Here is a 23,238-nt window from a genome sequence, read left to right as displayed (position 1 = left end):
CTCCTGTTCCACATGACTCGCGACCTCAGTAGGGCGTCTGCAGACCTCTCTTTCCATTTTCTTATATCCTCTTCGATCTTTTTTCAGAGTGCTGTAGTTCTCAATGTAGAGGTCTTTTGCTTCCTTTGTTGGATTGATTCCTAGATATTTCATTTTTTTGGATGCTATTGTAAAAGGAATTGTTTCCCTAATTTCTCTCTCAATGAGTCTGTTATTTGTGTACAAGAAGGCTATTGTTTTTTGAGTGTTGACCTTGTATCCAGCTACTCTACTGAATTTGTCAATTAAGTCTAGAAGTCTTCTGGCAGAGTCTTTTGAGTCTTCTGTGTAAAGTATCATATCGTCAGCAAAGTGCCTCTTTCATTTTTTGCTTTTCCCACCCCTTCCTTTATTTTTTTTTATTGCTTTTAATCTTTATTCCTATTTGGCCTTTTACTTTATGTTATTACTGCCATTTCTTTTCTGTGCTAAGAGTGGCATAGTTGCTGCTTTTAACTGGTCACTGCCATATGTCACTATCTGGCTTGCCCTGGTTTCATCATCATCACTGCAGTTTCTTTTCTCCTCTCTGCGTGGTTCTGGGGACAAAGCCCTCAAAAGAAGGCTGGTCACTAATAAGCAGCTTGCATAAAAGTGGAGGAGGTATCCGCCCTGAGAGATGCGCAAATCCTAACACAAACAAGGCAAGGTGAGGCCTTCAAAGTCCACACGCCTCAGTTACTAAAGACAAGCTGTCAAAATAGATGAAATGCAAGAGAAACAATGCAAAGCAACTGACTTTAGAAGGACTGGTGACTTCAAACAGGATATAAATAAACAGCTGAATAAATTAAGGAAGGCAATGAAAAACATGGAGGAATTTAACAAAGAGATAAGCCATTCTTAAAAAGAACTGAACAGGAATCTTGGAAGTTAAAAGATCATTAAGTCAGATTAAGAACTCTGGGAAACCCCTAATCAATGGACTGGATAAAACAGAAGACAGAATTCTGAGCTTGAAGACAAGGCTGATGAATTATTACAAACAGAGCATAATAAAGAAAAAGTTGTCAGAGAAGAGGAACAAAATATCCAAGATCTCTGAGACACTATTAAAAGACCAAACCTACAAAATTTTAGTGTAGAAGGGAGGAAGGAAGAGAGGAAGGAAGGATGGATGTGGATGGATGGATGGATGGATCTACTCAGTGAAATAACACCAGAAAATGTCTCAAACCTTGGGAAATATATGGACATCTAGGTACACGAGGCACTTAGAACCTCAAACAGGCATGACCAGAAAACACCCTTCCCACATCAAGTTACAGTTAAAAGGTCAAGAGTACAAAATAAGGAAAGACTATTGAAAACTCCAAGAGAGAAACAGCAAATCACTTGTAATGATGTACTTGTCAGAATAACTACAGATTCCTCCACTGAAACTCTAAAAAGCCAGGAGACCATGAAATAATGAATTTCAAGCCCCAAAAGAAAGTAAGTGCCAAGACAAATTACTATATCCAGCAAAGCTATCCTTCAGTATTGAGGGAGAAATAAAGACCTTCCAAATAAGCATGCAAGGAATTTATGACCACTAAGCCAGCACTGCAGAAGATACTTAAAGGAATTCTACATACAGAAGAGGAGGAGTAGATAAGCAAATGAGAATTAGGAAAAAAACAACAAATAACAGGAATTAGTATCTATCTTTTTACATTAACTCTGAATGTAAATGGTCTTAATTCTCTAATTAAAAAACACAGACAGGGGCCGGGGATTTAGCTCAGTGGTTCTGCCACCTGCCCTGCAAGCAGAAAGACCAGAGTTCGATCCCCAGTTAAAAAAAAAAAAAAAAAAACAGACAGGGCTGGGGATTTAGCTCAGTAGTTCTGCCACCTGCCCCACAAGCGTAAAGACTCGAGTTCCATCTCTGGTACCAAAAAAAAAAAAACCACAGACAGGGGCCAGAGATTTAGCTCAGTGGTTCCATCACCTACCTCGCAAGCACAAGGTTTTGAATTCGATCCCTGGTACCAAAAAAAATCAAAACAGGCTGGCAGACTGGATTTTTAAAAAGGCCCAACCTTTTTCAGTCTCCAAGAAACATACCTCATCACCACAATCATGCACAGATGGAGAGAGCAAAGGGATGTAAAACAGTATTCCATGCTACACCCGTATATAACAAAGATGACAAAATTAGTCAAAAAGACAAAAAAAGGCCAGTACATATTGGTAAAGGAAGCAATCCACTAAGATATAAAAATATATACACTGAACACTGTTATACCCGATTTCATAAAACAAACACTACTAGACATAGACCCCAATACAATTATAGTGAGTGCCTTAATACTCCACTCTTACAATAGATAAGGTCATCCAAACAAAAAACCAATAGATGCCCCAGCCCAAAAGAAGATATCTCAATAAAAAGACGATCTGACAAAAAAACAAAAACAAAAACAACAGACACATAGAATTAAACTATGCCATACATCAAATGGATTTAACAGGTGGTTACAGAAGATTCCATCCAACAACTGCAGAATGAGACAGAAATCAGGAAAATAATACCATTTGTAATAGCTTAAAAAAATAAAACCTGAGAATCAACCTAACCCCAAGTGAAAGACCTCTACAATGAAAAGTACAGAACAATGAAGAAAGAAATTCAAGAAGACACTAAAAGATGAAAAGACTGCTCATGTTCATGGATCAGCAGAATTCATGTTGTTAAAATGGACCTATCACTCAAAGTAACAGATTCAATGCAATTCCTATTAAAACACCAATGGCATTTTTCAAGTAACTAGAAAAAACAATCCCAAAATTCATATGGAAACACTAAAGACCTAGAATAGCCAAAGAAATCCTGAACAAGAAGAACAATCCTGGAGGCATCCCAGTTTCAAAATATACTATGAACTCACAACAAAAAAGCATGGTACTGGCAGAAAAACGGGCACAGAGACAACTGGAATAGAATAGAGGACACAGAAACAAATCAATGGAACTACACCATCTAATTCTTGGTAACATACATTTGAGAAAAGACAGCCTCTTTAATAAATGGTGCTGGGAAAACTGGATATCTATATGTAGAATATCTAAACTAGAGCTTCCTCACTTCACACAAAAATCAATTCAAAATTGATCAAAGACTTTAAAGACCTAAAACTTTGAAACTGCCAGAAGAAAACATAGGGGAAGCATTTGAAGTCACAGGCCAGGCAAAGACTTCCTGATAGCACAGGAAATAATAGCAAGAATCAACAAATGGGCAGGCTTACATCATATTAAAAAGTTCTGAACAACAAAGGAAACAATCAAGAGTGAAGAGACAGGGCCGGGGATTTAGCTCAGTGGTTTTGTCACCTGCTGTGCAAGTGCAAGGACCTGAGTTCGATCCCCAGTACCAAAAAAAAAAAAGAGTGAAGAGACAGCCCATAGAATTGGAGAAAAATCTTTGCTAGCTATCCTTCTGACAGAGGATTAATGCCTAGAATATATAAAGAATTTAACAAAGAAAGGAAGGGAGAGAACCCCCAAATAACACGATCAATAAATGGGCACATGAATGAAACAGGCACTTCTCAAAGGAAGGAGAAATGGCCAACTGAGTATATGAAAAACTGTTCTAACATTTTTAGCCAATGGGGAACTACAAATCAAAACTACATTGAGATTTCACCTCACCAGAGTCAGAACGGCTATCAAGTACATACACACACACACACACACACACACACACACAATAAATGCTGGCAAGGATGCAGGGGAAAAGGAAACTTCATACACTTCTAGTAGGAATGTAAATCAGTAGGAATACTGGTAGGGCGATTCCTCAGAAAACTAAAAATAGAACTACCTTGTGATCCAACTACACCACTCCTTGGTATATACAAAGCTATAAAAGTAAGCAAAATTATGCCAACTGCAGAAAAATGGATGGAACTGGAGATCATCATGTTAGGCAAAGTAAGCCAGACTCAGATAAGTATCATATGTTTTCACTAATATGTGGAATCTAAAAGAAGACATGAGAGTAGAAGGGATAGACAAGAGGAAGTAAGTGAGGGGTAAGAGGACGTGAAGGTAGAGAGACACATCAGGAAACAATCATGTTGCCACAGCACAATGAGTAAAGTGCAGAGGGGGGAGAGTGAAGCCAGGAGTGGTGGGAGTGGGGACAGAAAGGTACTGATGTGGGCGGGGAAAGGTAATAGATACTGAGGCCCAAAAAGAGGCAGTAGGGATAGGGGAAGTTGAAGAAATTAAGATATTTAGGAGATGAAATAACCAAACTTAAAAATGAGTATGAAAATGGGAATGAGGACAGGCAAGGATGGAGGATGAGCTTGGGTTCCTGGCCTGAAGAGCTGAGGGAAACTGATTCCATTCACCGAGTCACTGGGCTCTGGGTATCTGCACCCACTTCATGCTCTGCCGAATGCCTCCCCACCGTGCACATACTCCCTAGGCTTACAGCAGGCTCCAGCTCACTCCCATGTTTTCCTGCCCCCAAGCTGACACTGCCACTCGTCCAGAGTCCCAGTTCCTGTCAGTGGAGGGGAGCTGGAAAGCCAGGATCTCTGCTGGGAGTAAGTCCTTTTATAGTGGGGCTGCTCCAGACCCTCTTCATGAGCACAGCCAGGATGTACATCCACACACATGCAGACCTTTCTATTTGTATTTACTTCTATGAGTATACATATATTCACAACATTCAGAATTCACACTGAAAGCTCTAATTCCAACCCTTATTTTATAGCTCCCTTCACTGACAGAATCTAGCTTTGATTTTTCTCAGTAAATCGTTCAATTCTGTGCACGTAACCCATCCCGCACTTCTCGGAGCTGCCTGCTGTCCCTGCGTGGCACCATTACTGCTTCCAACTGACTTCTGGATGGAGTGAAGGGAGGCCAGGGAGAGGGAGGGAAAGGTGACAAAGGGAAGGAAGGATTAAAAGAAATTATTTCTAACAACTCACCCAATGTAAGAGTCTAGCTTCTACTTTTTGTGACCATCAGACAACCATTGCCCCTACTACCACACATTTTTTATTTCTTTTTTGAGACAGGGTCTCACTGTGCAGTTCAGGCTGGCCTTGAACTCACAGCAATCCTCCTTCCTCAGCCTCTTGAGTGCTGGGATTACAAGCATGTGCCACCACACCTGGCTCACAATTTGTTTTACTGTCATTTAACAAGACAAAGAAACAATGGCCTCAACTCATGTAAATATGTGCAACTAAAGGGAATAAATACTATAAAAAATTTTGAATTACCCCTCTAGCAGCAAGTTCCATTTCAGTACTATCCCAGTGATCAGTCTGCTCTAAAAAATGTATCATTTCATCAAAAACATCTTCAAACTTCTTTGGATTCTGCAGAAAAAAACAAATTTTCATTCTTAACTCAATTTTATAAAAAGTAAGTTATTCTCCAGGTAAGTTTGCTGGACTGTATTCTCTCAGGTAAGTAAGTGAATCAGAATACATTTTCGAGATATACCAAACTTCTTTCATTTACTCTTTTGTTGTTCCCATATATTGCAGAAGCCAAGAACATTAGCAGAGGTCACAGCAAACGATGACTCTGATAGTCCCCTGTGTAGGCCAGTCCTTCAGTGAGACCTGGCACCACACACACCAGAGACAATCTCTCCTGCCCCACTGGGAATCGAACTCAGGACTTTGTGCATGGGAGGCAGGCGCAGTGCTGCTGAGCTACATCCACAGTCCCCTAGGGACGCTTCTGATGCTCCCTGCAAGGACCGACTCCCATCCCTGGGTTTGTCTGCCCAGGAAAGCCAAGAAAGCAGTGTAAGCTTTATGGTGGGAATTGTGAGTCCTTACTACAACCTTTTACTACTTCAGACTTTAAGTTCCTTTCCCATTTATCACTTAGTCATCTTAACACTCTCTGAAATAACACTAATACCATTGTATGAATGAGAGAACTGAGGTTCAAGGGTCTGGACTGGAAAACCAGGTGCATGGATGGCTCCGGGAAGACCTGTTTTGTTCTCATCATCTGGACCAAACTTGCATAAAGTAAAGTGGGTCCCCACAGCCTGAATCGAGCTCCTGCCCTTGCTTCTACTTCTGTCAGACCCATGAAGGTGACTAAGAGGCAGCTCAGTTTGTATTCCAGATTTCTGATCCCACTGTGACCTGTAACCCTCTTCCCCAACAAGGTTCAGGGAGGTGACAGCAGTGTAACGGAGGTGGTTACAGTAACAGTGATGCTAGTGATGGATTCTCACCATGACATTCACAGATTTCATGGCATATTGTGAATAATTTATGAGAAGCAATTGCCTCAAAGGGTGTGGACTTTATATACAGAAAAGAAACCTAAGAAGAAATCAATGCTCTTTGTAGCTATCTACTCAAACTTTTTCAACTATTAAAAATGTAATGCATTTTAGCCTTCAGTTAAGCCAAAACAATAAAAGACTTGCTAACAAAACAAGTGTACCTTTCGTGCTTTGACAATTAAAGCTGATAAAATTTTCCTTCCACTCTCAGCCAGGAATATCCTGTTGGATGTTTCTGAAAGAATTACCTAAAAAAAATCCATTTTCAAACAGAAGTAAAAAGATAGGTACAGGCATCTGATCGGCTGGCCAGCTTTATAGCACATCTACACATAAATCTCGAAAACAGTCTGCACCACATGCAGTGCTATGTCAACTGGCGGATCACAGAGAAAGCACAAATTCATTAAAGTATAAAGAGCCTCAAACTTATAATAAAAAATTAAAAGGAAGTGATTTTAAATTTAAATCTGCTTAACATAATTAGAAAACCTAAAATAAATTTTATATAGCACCAAAACATAAAACACATTTATTTCCTTTTTAAAGGAAATCAATAACTTTTGTTTTTCTCAAATTAAAACAAAAACTAAATTACACACTAATAACAAAGAAGATTTTTTTTTTTACAAAGAAGATTTTTAAGCAGCCATTTTTACACACCTGTAACATCAAAATATTGTTGTTTTTTTGTACCAGAGATCAAACTCAGGACCTTGTGCATGCAAGGCAGTTTCAATGCCACTGAGCTAAATCCTCCGCCCCAAAATATCCTGTTTTTGACAAAGTGTGGGGGCCTTGGGAAGCCACAGGAAAGGACAATGACAAATGGAGACAAAGTAGCAGGAGGGCAATGCACTTAGGCACCGGGGGTACAAAGGCAAGGTGCTGTCCAGGTCCTGGGCAGGGCTCACACAGAAGGATGGAGATGAGCAGGAAGGAAGGCCACTCGGGGTAAAAATACCTGAAAAGCCTGTCGAATACAATGAAGCTTGGCAAGAAAGTCGCTGTCTCCAAGGCATTCCAACATTTCAGTTCTGTGTAATAAACAGGAGACAACTGTTAAACTTCACTCAGGATCCACCCTACTGCAAATCTGGACTCACAAAAGGTTTAATCGCAAGACCTTAATAGAAAACATATGTCTACTCCATCCTCGCAGAATACGTACAAATGTTTTCTTTTTTACTCAGACCAAAACCATATTTCCCCTATTCTCATAAACACAATTTAATCAGTATCACACAAACATAGCAACAGCACCTCACTATGTTTCACGACCATAAGCAAAACTGGCATGGTACCTCAGCACTCTGGAGTGAATTTTTCCTTCTTCAACTAAATGCATGGCTTCTTCATAAAATGGGCAGCGGCAGAAAGACTCCAGGCTGTAGGTCTGCCGTGCTTCTCCGTGTTCTGCAAGCTAAGAATGCGTTGAGTTAACACAGACTACGCTGGCAGGAGCCTGTCATAGTATCTCCCTATTATCAAGACTCATGAAATTGGACAAAACCATAAAAATCATCCATTACCATTCTGGCGCAAATAAAACCTAACTTCTTTTTAGGTCAGAATCCACTTGTTCAAAAGAGAACTTTGTAACAAGCTTAGTTCATTTGTAATCCAACTACTTAAATCCACAGGGTGCACAAAACAGCAATCATCTTATTGTTCATCAGTAAGAAGAGCTGAAGAGGAAGCATAGGGGGAGGTTATCATCCACGGAGTACTTAGTAGTATTAACTCATTAAGCAAAACTTTCTAAAAAATCATGAAAATAAGCTCAATTTAGCTATTCCATCTTATCTGTAGCTTTGATTAACCTTTGTCAGACTGTTCTTGGTATAATCTCTGTATAGCCAGCTCCTCTGGCTAGTAGAGCAGCCCTAAGAATAGACAAGACCTTGCTCTGAGGTCCAGGCTGGCCTTGAACTCATGATCCTCTTGCTTCCCCTCAGCCCTGAGTGCTGGGACTCCAGGCCTGCACCACCACGCCTGGCTAGGATTCCAGTCCTCTAACAGAACCTTACAAACAACTGCAGACCCTACTGAGGTCCCCAGTCGCATGGAACACACGCCGAATCAGCCCGCTGCAGACAGGCAGGTCTGTGCACGCCCTACCGAGGTCCTGAGTCGCGCGGAAGACACCAAATCACCCTGCTACAGACAGGCAGCCACCTGATTCCACACTACAAAGACGCAGAGGACTCCAGACCACCAGAAAGGTACTGAGTCCCACTGTTCCCGGCCCAGAGGTAGGGGCTTCTGATCCATCGTCCCACTGCTCCTGGTCCAGAGGAAGGGGCTTCTGGGCCACCATCCCTCCCGCTGCTCCCAGCCCAGAGGAAAGGGCTTTTGGGTCACCATCCCTACTGCTGCTCCCGGCCCCTGTCCCACCTCTCCCAGCTCAGAGGAGGTAATCCGTGCAGGCACCAACAGCACCCACTGCCCCCAGTCGAAATGAGAAAACACGTAAATAAGTCCCAAAACCAGACTTCCAGATCACCTACAGCAACCCAAAAGGGAAATGAGATGAAACACTCTGATACTCAACCACCTCGACCCACTGAACTGGCAACAAAAGGGGATCTGGAAAAAATGAAATCAGAAATAATTTCTCAGATAACAGGAGAAATTCTGCTCCTAGTGCAAGACATGATTAATAAATCTAGAGAGGAGCTCAGGAACATGATGGAATCCCAACATAAGAAACAAATGGAATCCATAAAACAGATGCAAATAGATTTCCAGGACATGAAAAACTCCACTGAAAGTCTACACAGCAGAATGAGCCAATGTGAGGACAGAATTTCAGATACAGAAGATAAGATTGCAATTAATGACCAGGAAAAGAAAAATTGCTTCAAAATTATAAGGGAACATGAGAAATCAATCCAGCAGCTGCTAGATGATGCAAAGAAGAATAACATAAGACTGATTGGAGTCAATGAAGAAATAGGAGAGTGCAGATGACATAAAAAAATTCTTCACAGAAATAAGGGCAGAAAACTTCCCAAGCAGGGGAAAAGAGCTTGACATACAGATAAGTGAGGCATATACAACTCCAAATAGCCTTGATCAAAACAAATCTACACATAGGCATATAATTGTTAAGATTCCAGAAACACAACAGAAGAACAAAATTCTCCAAGCAGTCAGAGAAAAGAAACAAATCACATACAAAGGAAAGCCCATCAGAATCACAGCAGACTTCTCAACACAAACCATCAAGGCAAGAAGACCTTGGAGTGACATATTCTAAGCCCTAAAGGAAAACAGCCTCCAACGCAGATTGATGTGCCCTGCAAAACTGTCTTTCAAAATGGATGGAGAAATAAGATACTTTCATGACAAAGAGCACCTTAGGAACTTTGTGAATACCAAACCAGCACTCCAAAGAATTTTACACAATATCCTAGGAACAGACATTGAGGATCACAGCCCCAGGAAGCAAAGCAGAATGAACCCATCTGGCACGACAAGAAATTAAATGGAAAGGGGGAGAACCCAACAAAAAGAAAAAGTCATGGCAATGACAAGTCAATATGTTTCAGTTATAACCATCAACGTTAATGGTCTCAATTCACCAATCAAAAGAAATAGACTGGCAGAATGGGTCAAGAACCAAAACCCAACAATATGCTGCATACAAGAAACACTTAATTCAAAATGAAACTCACAGACTGAAAGTTAAAGGGTGGAAAACAATACTACATGCGACGGGAACCCCCAAAAAAGCAGGAGTAGCTATCCTCTTGGCAGATCAAGTAGATTTCAAACCAACACTGATTAAGAGAGACAAAGAAGGACACTACATCCTTGTAAAGGGAAGAATCCAAGAGGAAGAGATGACAATCATAAATATCTATGCACCAAACACTAGTGCGCCCAACTATATAAAACAAATACTAATGGACATGAAAAGTCATCTGTGCACTAATACAATTGTAGTGGGGGACCTCAACACCCCACTGTCAGAAATAGATAGATCAACTGGACTAAAAATAAGTAATGAAATACTAGAACTCAATTGAACTCTTGAACAAATGAACTTAACAGATGTTTACAGAGTCTTCCACGCCACAAAATCAGAATATACATTCTTCTCAGCTGCACATGGGTCATTCTCCAAAATAGACCACACACTCACTCATAGAACAGGTTTAAGTAAGTGCAAAGGAACTGAAGTTATCCCCTGTATATTATCAGACCATAGTGCGATGAAATTGGAGATCCATAGCAAAAGAAACTCAAAAAATTTCATAAACACGTGGAAATTGAACAACACACTTCTGAATAACCAGTGGGTCACAGAGGAAATTAAAGAAGAAATCAGACAGTTCCTTCAATTAAATGACAATGACAATTCAACATATCGGAATCTATGGGACACAGTGAAAGCAGTCTTACAAGGGAAATTCATAGCAGTGAATATGCATATTAGGAAAACAGAGCGAGCCCAATTAAACAACCTGATGCTGAACCTCAAGCTTCTAGAAAAAGAAGAGCAGGACAACCCCAAAGCTCATACAAGGGAGGAAATTATAAAGATCAGAGGAGACACCAATCCAATGGAGACCAAGAGAACAGTACAAAAAAAAAAGAAAATCAATGAAGCCAAGAGTTGGTTCTTCGAAAGAATCAACAAAATTGACAAACCCTTAGCCAACCTTATCAGAAAAAGGAAAGAAAAGACCCAAATCCATACAATTAGGAATGAAAAGGGTGAAATTACAACAGCCCCAGCAGAAATCCAGAGGATCATCAATACCTACTTCCAGAACCTATACGCCAATAAGATGGACAACACAGAAGAAATGGACGGATTCCTAAATACATATGAATTACCAAAGTTGAACAAAGAAGACCTAAAAATTCTGAACAACCCAATATCAACCAATGAAACTGAAAATGTAATTATAACTTATCAACTAAGAAAAGCTCAGGCCCTGATGGCTTCACTGCTGAATTCTACAAGACATTTAGAGAGGAACTGCTGCCACTACTGTTTAAACTCTTCAATGAAATTGAAAGGGAGCAATACTCCCAAATTCATTCCTGGAAGCAAGCATCACCTTGATCCCCAAAGCAGAGAAAGACCCAACTGAAAAGAAGAACTATAGGCCAATCTCACTAATGAACACAGATGCAAAATTCCTTAATAAGATACCGGCAAACAATGCAGAAGATCATCAAGAAGATCATACACCCTGATCAAGTGGGATTCATCCCAGGGATGCAGGGATGGTTCAACATATGCAAATCAATCAATGTAATATACTATATTAATAGAGCCAAGGACAAAAACCGTATGATTATCTCCATAGATGCAGAAAAAGCATTTGACAAAATCCAACATGCATTTATGATAAAAACTCTAAAAAAATTGGAAAAGATGGTCTCTACCTCAAACTGATAGAAGCCATCTGTGAAAAACCAACAGCCAGTATCGTACTAAATGGTCAAAAACTGAAATCCTTCACACTAAAATCAGGAACAAGACAAGGATGTCCACCATCACCACTCTTGTTCAATATAGTTTTGGAAACATTAGCCACAGCAATTAGACAAGAGAAAGAAATAAAAAGAATAAAGATAGGAAATGAAGAAGTCAAATTGTCATTATTTGCAGATGACAATGATACTCTATATAGAAGACCCACAGAACTCCACCAAAAGTCTTCTAGACTTAAAAACCAAATTCAGTCAAGTAGCTGGTTACAAGGTCATCACACAAAAATCAATAGCTTTCCTCTACACGAATGACAGACTCACTGAGAGAGAAATAGGGAAAATAATTCCTTTCACAATAGCATCCAAAAAACTGAAATACCTAGGAATCATCCTAACGAAAGAAATCAAAGCCCTTTTCTCTGAAAACTATGGCACTCTGAAAAGGGAGATTGGAGATGATATCAGAAAATGGACAGACATCCCCTGCTCCTGGGTAGGAAGGATTAATATAGTGAAAATGGCCATACTTCCAAAACTGCTATATAGATTTAATGCAATTCCAATTGAGATCCCAGCAGCATACTTCATAGACCTCGAGAAAACAATCCAAAAATTCATTTGGAGCAAGAAGAGACCCAGAATAACAAAAGCAATTCTAGGTAACAGAGACATGGCAGGGTCTATCACAATCCCCAACCTGCAACTCTACTACAAAGCTACTGTGATAAAAACAGCATGGTACTGGCAAAGAAACAAGACTTGAGGACCAGTGGAACAGATTAGAAGATGCAGAAACAACGCCAGACACACTCAGCCATCTCATCTTCGATAAAGGAGCCAAACACCCTCACTGGAGGAAAGATAGCCTCTTTAATAAATGGTGCTGGAAAAATTGGGCTTCAACTTGCCAAACATTAAAACTAGACCTATATCTCTCACCATGCACTAAACTAAAATCAAAATGGATTAAAGATCTAAATATTAAAATAGAAACTCTGAACCAGTTGGAACAGAGGTTAGGTAGAACCCTTGAAGACATCGGCGTAGGAAAAGATTTTATGCACAAAACCTCAGTTGCCCGTGAACTAGCACAAACAATCAACAAATGGGATCTCTTCTTATTAAAAAGCTTCTGCACAGCAAGAGAAACCACCAGCAGTGTGAAGAGACAACCCACAATGTGGGAAAAAATCACCTGCTCTTCCTCAGACAAACGTCTACCATCTCGAATCTATAAAGAATTTAAAAAGATCAGACCTCCCAAATTTAAAGACCCAATCCAAAAATGGGCATCTGAAATGAACAGACATTTCTCACACAAAGAAGTAGAAATAGCAAATAAATACATGAAAAAATGTTCATCATCACTGGTCATTCAAGAGATGCAAATGAAAAAAACGCTGAGATTCCACTTCACTCCAGAAAAAATGGCTGCTATCATGAAATCAACCAATAATAAATGCTGGCGGGGCTGTGGGGAAAGAGGAACCCTGCTGCACTGCTGGTGGGAGTGTAGACTCGTGTAAGCACTGTGGAAATCAGTATGGAGATACCTCAAAGAACTAGGACTGGAAGTCCCATTTGACCCCACTATTCCACTGCTGGGGATCTTCCCCAAAGAGTTAAAAGAATCATACCACAGTGATATATGTGCACCCATGTTCATTGCAGCACAGTTTGTAATAGCTAAAACTTGGAAACAGCCCAAATGCCCATCAACTGGAGACTGGATAAAGAAAATGTGGTTTTTTTATAAAATGGAGTACTACTCAGCCATAAAAAATGAGAAATTAGAGACATTTATAGCTAAGTGGATGCACATTGAGGTGATACTCTTAAGTGAAATAAATAGGACACACATGTATAAATACCGAATAGTTTCTCTGGTGTGAGAAACTGAAAGTGTAAATAAGGACTAAATGTATAATAGGTCATGTGAAATAGGAAGAAAAGGGGCAAAGGGGAAGGAAGTGGGAGGGCTAGGGGAAAGGATAGAAGGGAATGGGATTAATATGAGAAAATGGAAAAATAGGAACAAAGTCTTTGTAAATAGGGAGGACTGGAGGGGTTGAAGGGAGGGCTGGCCAAGGGTGAAAAAGAAGAACCAAGAGAGACTATGTAAAGGTGCAAATTTCCAATGATGAATGTCATTATATTGTATACCTAAAATGTACCAATGATTAGAATGAATAATCGGTAATGTAAAATAGGAAGAAAAAGTCCAAAGGGGTAAGGGTAGTGGGAGGGGCAGGGGAAAGGAAAGAAGGGAAAGGAAAAAATGATGAGAAATGGAAAAAATGGAAATAAAGTCTTTGTAAATAGGGAAGGGTGGAGGGCGTGAAGGGAGGGCTAGGAATGGGGAAAAAATAAGAACCAAGATGCATTATGTAAAGGTACAATTCCCAATGAGAAATGTAATTGTGTTGTATACCTACAATGTACCAATAAAAGAATTTAATACAAAAAACCCCCCAAAAAACCCAAAAAAACTGCAAACACTGTATCTTGTTTTGTAGCCAGCTAAACAAAATTTTTCTACAGTAACTTCATTTCTAATAAGTTATCCATTCAATGACACACTATATTTTTAATAACAGTTTGGTTTTTTTTGGTACCGGGGATCTAACTCAGGTCCTTGTGCTTACACAGCAGGCTGCAAAACCACTGAGCTAAATCCCCAGCCCTTTAATAATAGTTTTATTGAGATACTCCCATACCATAAAATCTACCCTTTCGAAATACATAGCTCAGTGGTTTTTTTGTATAATCAGAGTTGTGCAACCAACGCTGCATTCTAATTCTGGAACATTTTTATCACTCCTCCAAGATAACCCTATGCGTTAGCAGTCACCCCAAGTTCACCCTTTTCCCCAATTCCTGGAAACCACTGTCTGCTTGCAGGTTCTATGGTGTGTCCTACTGTGGAAATGAAACACTGTGGGGCCTTTGTGTTTGGCTGCATTCACTCAGGAAAATGTTTTCAAAGCCCCTCTGTGATATAGCACACACCAGAGCATTTCATTTGTGTCCACAGCTGAAATTCCAAATTCGTGTCTAAATTCCAGTGTGTGGATGGACCACATCTGTGTACTCCTCACAAGTGGAGAGGCTTTGGGCTATCACAAATACGGCTACTATGGGCCCTTGTGCACAAGTTCTTGCGCAGACACGTTTTCAATTCTGACATTCATCTAGGAATAGGAGGGTCAGATGGCAACTCCGTGTTACTTTTTGAGGAACTACCAAGACTGCTTTGCAAAATGGCTGCCCATTTCCCCACACTGCCAGCAACATATGAGAATTCAAATTTTACACAATATCAACAACAACTGTTAACATCCATCTTTCGTTTTTCATTGTTTTGTTTTGCTTTTCAGTGCTAGGGATTGAACCCAGACAACACTTAGCTGTATCTCCAGCCTTTTTATTTTCAGGCAGGACCTTGGTATATTGCCCTAGCTTATATGAAGTTTGTAGTCTTCCTGCCTCAGCCTCCCAAGAGCTGGGATTACAGATTATATTATGTATTTTTCTTTCTCAGTACTGGGAATTGAAACCAGGGCCTTAACACGTTAGGTAAACAGTCTAAATTGAGCTGTATCACCAGCCCCCATCTTTTTGATTATACCGACCCTAGAGAATGTGAACTGAAGATTTTTCATCTTATTGGACATTTGTGTATTTTCTTTGGAGCAATGTCTATTCAAACCCTTTGGCCATTTTTAAATTGCGATATTTGTCCACTGGAGTTGGAAGAATTTTTTTTTTTTGGTGCCAGGGATTGAACTCGGGACGGAACTCAGGACCCTTGTGGCTTATGAGGCAGGTGGCGGAACCACTGAGCTAAATCCCCAGCCCTCTACCCTTTTTTTAAAAGGTAGGATTTCACTATTTAGTTCAAGCTCACTTTACACTTGGTTACACAAGTTGACTATACAAAAAAACTACTGAGCTGTGTATTTCAGGCTGGCCCTGAATTTTTCAATAAAATTCTCAGATACTTTTTTAAAGGTTTCAGAAAAGATTAACAACTAGAGCTGAGATGTTACTTTGGAAGTAGAAGTCAATAATATTGTTTATGTCAGGCATAGTGGCGCATGCTTGTAGTCCCAGCACTCAGTATTAGGGATACTGAGGCAGGAGGACTGTCGTGTGTTCAAGGATAGCCTGAACCACACGTGAAACCCTGTCTCAAAAAATCCCAAAAAACAAACAAAAAAATAGTATGGTTTAATGCCAGATATGAAGACATGCAATTTACCATGAAAAAGGGTTTTCTTATTTGTTCTTTTGCTAGTTGAAACTTGAAGTTTCCTATATTTCTAAATTATTTTCCCCCAAAGGAGCAGATATCTATATCTATATCTATATCTATCTATATATGATATTCTCACTTATGCCTAGCAGCTACAAAGTTGATCTCATAGAAAAAAAAGAGGGCCTGGGATGTAGCTCAGTGATGAAGCGCCTGCCTGGCAAGTGCAAGCTCCTGAGCTTGATCGGCCGGGGGGGGGGGGGGTAGAGAAAAGAGTAGTGGTTACCAGAACCTGGAAAAGATATGAGGGGGGGAAGTGTGGCTGAGGTAATGGAGATTAAACCCAGGGTCTTCCCACTGAGCTACATCCTCAGTTCCTTTTTTTTTTTTTTCTTTCTTTGGTATGGGGATCTAACTCAGGACTTTGTGCTTGAGAGGCAGGTGCAGTGGCACTGAGCTAAATCCTTGATCCAATGCCTATTAGTTTTTAAAAAGACTTTTTAGAACTTGTAGGAAAATACTATGCTAAGTGAAACAAAGCCAAACACAGAATATCACACATTGTATGTCTCCATTCCAGAATATGGCAAATAAATTCACAGAGTCTGAAAGGAGTCTACTGGCTTCCAAGGGTCAAGGGTAGAAGGACTGGAGAGTGAGTGGTAACGGGCAGCAGTTTATTTTTGAAGTAATAAAAATGTTCTGGAATTTAAAAGCACCCTTGGCTGTACAATTCCATGAATACACTACAAAACACTGAACTGTATACTTTAAAAGGATATATTTTATGGCATATGAATTATATCTCAATAAAGCCATTATATTTAAAAACATAAAAAAATTTTTCAACTATGGTTCCAAATCAATGTTTGGCAAAGTTACATGGGAAAATCTTGTTAATCACTTTCACAAATAATTAACCTAGCTTGAGAAAAGCTTACAGCTGTACCTGTTTTCATCTAAACAGGCAAGATATCTTTGCTCTGTTGGTTTTTTCTGTACTAGGGTTGGAACCCAGTACCTTCGTACTGAGGTATATCCCAAGCTTTTTTTAATTTGAAATCCTGTCTCAAAATAAAGACAAGGGCCACCACATTCTAGCCTCAAGAAATCTTTCTATTTCTAAAATTGCTCTCATGTGGTCAGAAATGTTAACTTCTCAAAGACTTCTGATCTTGTTTTCTTAATAACTTTCTCCATTAAAATAGTATTTCTTTTTATTTTTGGAGACAAAATATGTAGTTCACTATGTAGTTCAGTCTGGCCTTGAACTCACTATGTAGCCCAGGCTAGCCTAGAACTCATAGTGATCCTCCTCCTCCTGCCTCAGCCTCCCGAGTCCTGTAATTACAGGCATGTGCCACCACACCTGGCTAAAATAGTATTCTTGAGGCCTGAGGATGTATACCAGTAGTAGAGCATTTGCCTGGCACATATGAAGCCCTGGATTCAATCCTCAGTACTGCAAAAGAAAAATAGTTTTCTTGATTTTAAGTGTTTCATATATAGTAAATATAATTTTAAAAGATTTAACATTTATTACATAAAAGAATTTATCCTGGAACATTCATGTTTTGACACCATACATTAATTATACTCTATTCCTAGGACATTTCTTGGATATTGCATCCTTCTGTATATTCATGTATTTTCTCTTCTATGAGAATTTTTTTAAATATCTTAAACCTTTTTCATTTAAACAACAACTTTAAAGTGAATCCAATGAATGAATACTGCAATTGTTTTTTCTTTTTTTACTTGCTGAGGATTGAACCCAGGGCTTTGTGTATGCTAGGTAAGCATTCTACCTGAGTTATAGCCTAGCCCCCAAAGTATTTTATTAAATGTGAGTAGTAGAAACTTTAGAGCCTTGTGGTTTTATGTATATTGTTTCTCTCACTGGGAAAAAACGCAAAGGGAACAGAAATTCTTCTCCATAAAAACTACTTTGGACTTGTCTGTATTAAATAGTAAAAGTAAGAAGAAACAGGTTTCTGGGGATTTAGCTTAGTGGTCCCGCCACCTGGCTTGTAAGCACAAGGTCCCGAGTTCAATTCCCATACCAAAAAAAAAAAGAAAGAAAGAAACAGCTTTCCGGTAAAAGTGATTGCCACTGTTTGCACATTAGTGTATTTATACTCAGTTTTTTCCTCTACCCACATGCTTATATAGCATGTTTTTCTCAAAATCACAAAGCATACACTCTTATTTCATCATGTTCTCATGTCATTAAAATTTACTAAAAACATGTTTATTGTTCTATAACATTTCAAATTACATATGTCTGTAACTTGGCATTGGACTGTGTTTAGTTTTTTATTATTAAACTGCCACAATGAATATCATTACATATAATTTTTTAATCAGATTATTTTCTTGAAACAAAGATGTAGAAGTAACATCTGTGAACTAAAGATTCTGAACACTGAAACTTTTTGATATAAGATGAAATTGCTTTCCATCAAGAAAATACTTCTGCCAGGTATGGTGGCGTATGGCTGTAATCCCAGCACTCAGGAGGCTGAGGCAGGAGGTTCAGTGTGAGTTGAGGCCACCCTGGCTACACAGTAAGTTCAAGGCCAGCCTGAACTATATAGTGAGACCTTGTCTCAAAAAACCAAAACAAAACTAAAAGATAACGCTTCTGTGCCTCATCTGGCAGAGCCCATCCAGGGGAGGTGTTTACGTGGCCCCCTCATTAAAGAGGCTGCAGCATCTGTGTGAGCACAGGAGCAGGTAGCGCTCATGGGGTGTCCTGGCACCCACCACAGGGGCATGCTAAACAGATGGCAGTGGAACTAAGTTAGAGCACAATGGCAAAAACTGTAGTGCACTACGTAGAATGAAAGAGAAATTCTCATAGGAGCAGACAGGTCCTACCTCTGCTGCTGAAGCAAAGGAGTCAGTTGACGCAATGCTCAAGGTATCTCGGAGGCCAAAGTCATCCGTGTTTCCCTTCACTGTGGTATCCGTATCTTTATCTTAAAAGTGAAAAAAGGTGGAAAGTTCAGAGAGGGATTTTCCTTGTCTCTGCCATATTTCACTTTCTATAGTTTGTGTCCCACCTACCACAGTCTTTATTTATTTAGAGTACAAAGATCTAAAGGAAAATAGTAATGCCTCAAGGGACTGAACCCAACAATACTCTCCAAGTACAGCTATCGCCTGATTCTGAAGTAGCACAAGCAGTGGTGAAAGTACTGTAACACAGATGTCACTTTTCTTTTGTTTTGTTTTTGGTACCAGGGATCAAACTCAGGTCCTTGCGCTTGCGAGGCAGGCAGTGAAACCACTGAGCTAAATCCCTGGCCCCAGACATCACTTTTAACACGAAAACAAGATTAAACTTAATTTTATATTAAAGGGGCTTCAAGTATATCATAACTCTTAAGTTAAATTATCTACCATACATGGTAAAATCAGCATATAGCAAAACTAATTTAAGTATTCTTCAGGCTTTAAGGCCTACTTTAAAAACTGAACACCCAGGCCCAGGGATTTAGCTCAGTGGCACCGTGCCTGCCTCGCAAGTGCAAGGTCCTGAGTTCAATCCCTAGCACAAAAACAAAGAAACAAAAAAAACTCAACACCCAAAGCCAGGCGTAGCGGTGTACAGCTGCAATCCCAGCACTCTGGGGCAGCAAGGCAAGAAGACTGCAAGTTCAAGTCCAGCCTGTGCAACCTAGCAACTTAGTGAGACCCTGTCTCAAAAAACAAAAAGGGCAGGGAAGTACCTCAGTGTTCAATCTTCGGTACTACAAAAAAAAAAAACAAAGCAAAACAAAATGCTGAACACCCGAATAGGATCAGATCTAGGTCCTTAATACTTATTCTGCTTGAAGGCCAACTACAACTGGTCCAGTGACCTTAAAAGGGCAGAAAAGCTTAAATATTTTGGAAATGATTTACCTGGCCAAAGACAGGCTACCTATTAGCAATGTACAGCATTTGAATGTAGGCATGAAAATCTTCACATACTATTATCAAGAATCTAGGGCCGGGGATTTAGCTCAGTGGTTCCGCTGCCTGCCTTGCAAGCACAAGGACCTGAGTTTGATCCCCAGTACCAAAACAAAGAAAAAAAGAAAGAATCTAATTGATGACATTAAATTTTCAAATACCCACTGATTAATTATACTGTAGCAAACAACTGATGTATTTCAAAATTTATCACAAGTATAAAAATTTTTAAAACACAAACAAAAGGAAACCAAAATTTATCACAGGTACAGAAAGCATAGAATGAAATATATGTTGCTTTTTCTTATTTTGATTCTCAATCTGTGAAATTTGTCAGACATTTTATTGTCTTTAAATAGAAACTTAAAATCATGTTGGCTTTCATTTATCAAAACTTCTACTCCATCATTCTTCCATAAATAAAATTCACTTTTACCAGAAATCTCTCAAGTTCTCTTTCAATCCTTAAGTAGCAGAAAATATCACATCTGTGACTGGAAAAGGAAGTGCAGCTTTTACTTTATTTTAAATTCAAACCATTAATTTAGTTTAAATTAAAAAGTTATGCAACTGATTTTTTTTTTCAAGTTCTAAGACAAGCAGAACAGAAAATAAGCCACAACTGGTACAAAATTTATTCCCTCTAAGTATCAAAAATAACCACACATGTAGCATATACTTTATGGTTTTTGGTACCAGGGATTGAACTGAAGACCTTGTGCTTGCGAGCCAGGCACAGTGCCATTGAGCTAAATCCCCACCCCCTCACTTTATTTTTGGTGAGACAAGATTCTACATTTTAACTATTTACCTTCTAAGTTCAATTATAATTGATTTCACATGAAGTTTACATTCTTTTTTCTTTATTTTTTTGGTTTTTTGAGACAATGTCTTGCTATGTAGTTTTAGCTGGTCTTGAATTCACTGGGTAGCCCAGGCTGGCCTCGAACTCGTGGCAATCCTCCTACTTCAGTCTCCTGAGTGCCGGGATTACAGGGTTGCAAGACCACACCGGCTCAATTTTTTTAAAGCACAGGACCTAACTTTTCAGCTTAAAGTCCTACTACAAAGCCAGACACGGTGGCACACAGCTGCAGTCCCAGGAATGTGGGAGGCAGAGGCAGGAGGATCACTTGAGCCCAGGAGTTTCAGCCAGACTGGGCAAGACAGTGAAACCTTCATACAGGAAAAAAACTCCTTCTACCACTAAATGAATATTCATGGGACAAAATGGTTGTACTGAGGTTAAATTATTGTATTTCAAAACTACTGTAGCAAACAAACAAACAAAAAATATTGTAGAAATTTAGTTTTCTGAGCTGGGGATTTAGCTCAGTGGAACCACACCTGCCTGGCAAGTGCAAGGTCCTGAGTTCGAGTACCATATGGAAAAAAAAAAGAAAGAAATGTAGTTTCCACAAACTAGAGAATAAAACAACATGACTATTTTATACTTATAAACAGCTAGAAAACTGGTACCTTTGGATACTCAGTTATGGGTAAAAATTTCCATAATTCTCTTTTCTATATACATGAGACTTTTAAAAAATATACACACATACACTTTAAGATTATTTTAAAAATTTAATCAGCATTTATAACTATCAAAGCCTAATTTTTTAATTTCCTAGTTATTTTTCATTATTTCTATTACTTGTGCAGAAAAGAAACCATAGTAAATTTTTATTATCCTAAAGCAAATTTAAAGTGGGACTAAATATACAAGTCAATTAACTCTTGGTTCCACTGGCCTTTTGCTATTTTCAGCTTAGAACACATTTATCTTGTGTCACTTTACCTTTCAGACATTACCCTTGAGCGGCTAAGTCTGTTCTACTTCAATCAACAGTAACCAGCCATTCAACGTCATCCAGACCAGTTTCAATGGCTGCACTTTATTTTTAAAAAGAACACACACACACACAATCCAACAAAGAAAAATGGCTCAATTCCAGAGGAACTAGAAAGATTTACTCATTAAGTCCAACTTCATAAACCACAGACTGTACCTTTTATTTCAGTAACTGTTATGATTTCTGGAATGGCAGCTTAATAATTATGAAGAGAAATAACACATCTGTTTTTCACATAAGCCAATAAAAAGTATTTTAAAAAAAAGAATCTTGGGCAATATCCTAAACTAACTGCTTTCTGCGTACCCAATTAAAATTTAAAATACTCTTTCTAAAACATATCAATCTTGGTTGCAATACTGAAAGACAGGGACAGAATAAATATTTGAAAACCAAAGGTTTTGTCTTAGTATTTTCAGAAACTGTGTACTAAGTATTTCTTAGTGGTAAAAAAAGGCTAAAACCAGAGTGATATAGTACTATGCACCTACCAGAATGGTTAAAATTGGAAAAAAATGGCTATTGTTCTTTTTAAAGATGTACAGCAATGGAAAGTCTCACCACTGTGGAAACATTAATTGGTAGAACAAATCTGGAAAGTTTGGCTTTATCTACAAAAATTCAAGATTATGTTCTCTAAGGCCTGGCAATTCCACCCTTGGATATGTTTTACAAAAATGTGTGCTTAATGCATAAGAATGTTCCCAACCATACTGTTTATAATATTCCCAAACTGAAAAAACTAAAACCTGCTATCTACCAGAGAACATACAAACTATGTACCATGTTCATACAATGAAACACAATACAACTAGAAGAATCGCTAAAACACAGCAACCCGTAAGCAATACAAATCTCACAATATAATAAGTGAAGAACTAGACATATGACTTCATTTACACAAAGCTCAAACACATCCAGACTAAACTACAGTGATCAGGTCAGGGTTATACACTTTGTTAGTAAAATTCTTTAGAAAAGCTGGAAAACAATTAGCATCAGCATCAGGACAGAAGTTAGCTCTGTGGGAGTTGGGAATGTTTTATATTATGATCTATGTGAGTGTTACACAAGAGTATGTGACAGATCACTGTACTTCATGCGATCCAGAAATGCACAATCCTTTTATTTTTTTTATTTTTTATTTTTTTGTATTAAATTCTTTTATTGGTACATTGTAGGTATACAACACAATTACATTTCTCATTGGGAACTGTACCTTTACATAATGCATCTTGGTTCTTATTTTTTCCCCATTCCTAGCCCTCCCTTCACGCCCTCCACCCTTCCCTATTTACAAAGACTTTATTTCCATTTTTTCCATTTCTCATCATTTTTCCTTTCCCTTCTTTCCTTTCCCCTGCCCCTCCCACTACCCCTACCCTTTGGACCTTTTCTTCCTATTTTACATT

At 38.9% G+C, this 23,238-nt stretch overlaps 1 protein-coding gene across 6 annotated transcripts in view; it reads right to left on the bottom strand.

Moving 5' to 3' along the window:
- Window positions 1-23,238, bottom strand: part of Miga1 (mitoguardin 1) — a 78,806-nt gene that overhangs the window by 16,312 nt on the left and 39,256 nt on the right. For all 6 annotated transcript variants that reach the window (XM_004841411.3, XM_004841414.3, XM_087212956.1 and 3 more), the window contains exons 8-12: window positions 18,894-18,994; window positions 7,609-7,727; window positions 7,269-7,341; window positions 6,466-6,552; window positions 5,271-5,369 (exon numbers count right to left, since the gene is read on the bottom strand). In XM_004841411.3, the coding sequence (XP_004841468.1) occupies window positions 5,271-5,369; window positions 6,466-6,552; window positions 7,269-7,341; window positions 7,609-7,727; window positions 18,894-18,994 (479 nt within the window). The remainder of the gene's footprint in view (window positions 1-5,270; window positions 5,370-6,465; window positions 6,553-7,268; window positions 7,342-7,608; window positions 7,728-18,893; window positions 18,995-23,238) is intronic.

This window comes from Heterocephalus glaber, unplaced genomic scaffold (genome assembly GCF_053883595.1).
Source record: "Heterocephalus glaber isolate CG9 unplaced genomic scaffold, H.glaber_assembly_v1.0 deba00001442, whole genome shotgun sequence".
Lineage (NCBI taxonomy): Eukaryota > Metazoa > Chordata > Mammalia > Rodentia > Bathyergidae > Heterocephalus > Heterocephalus glaber.
This window is presented reverse-complemented; position numbering and strand designations above follow the sequence as displayed.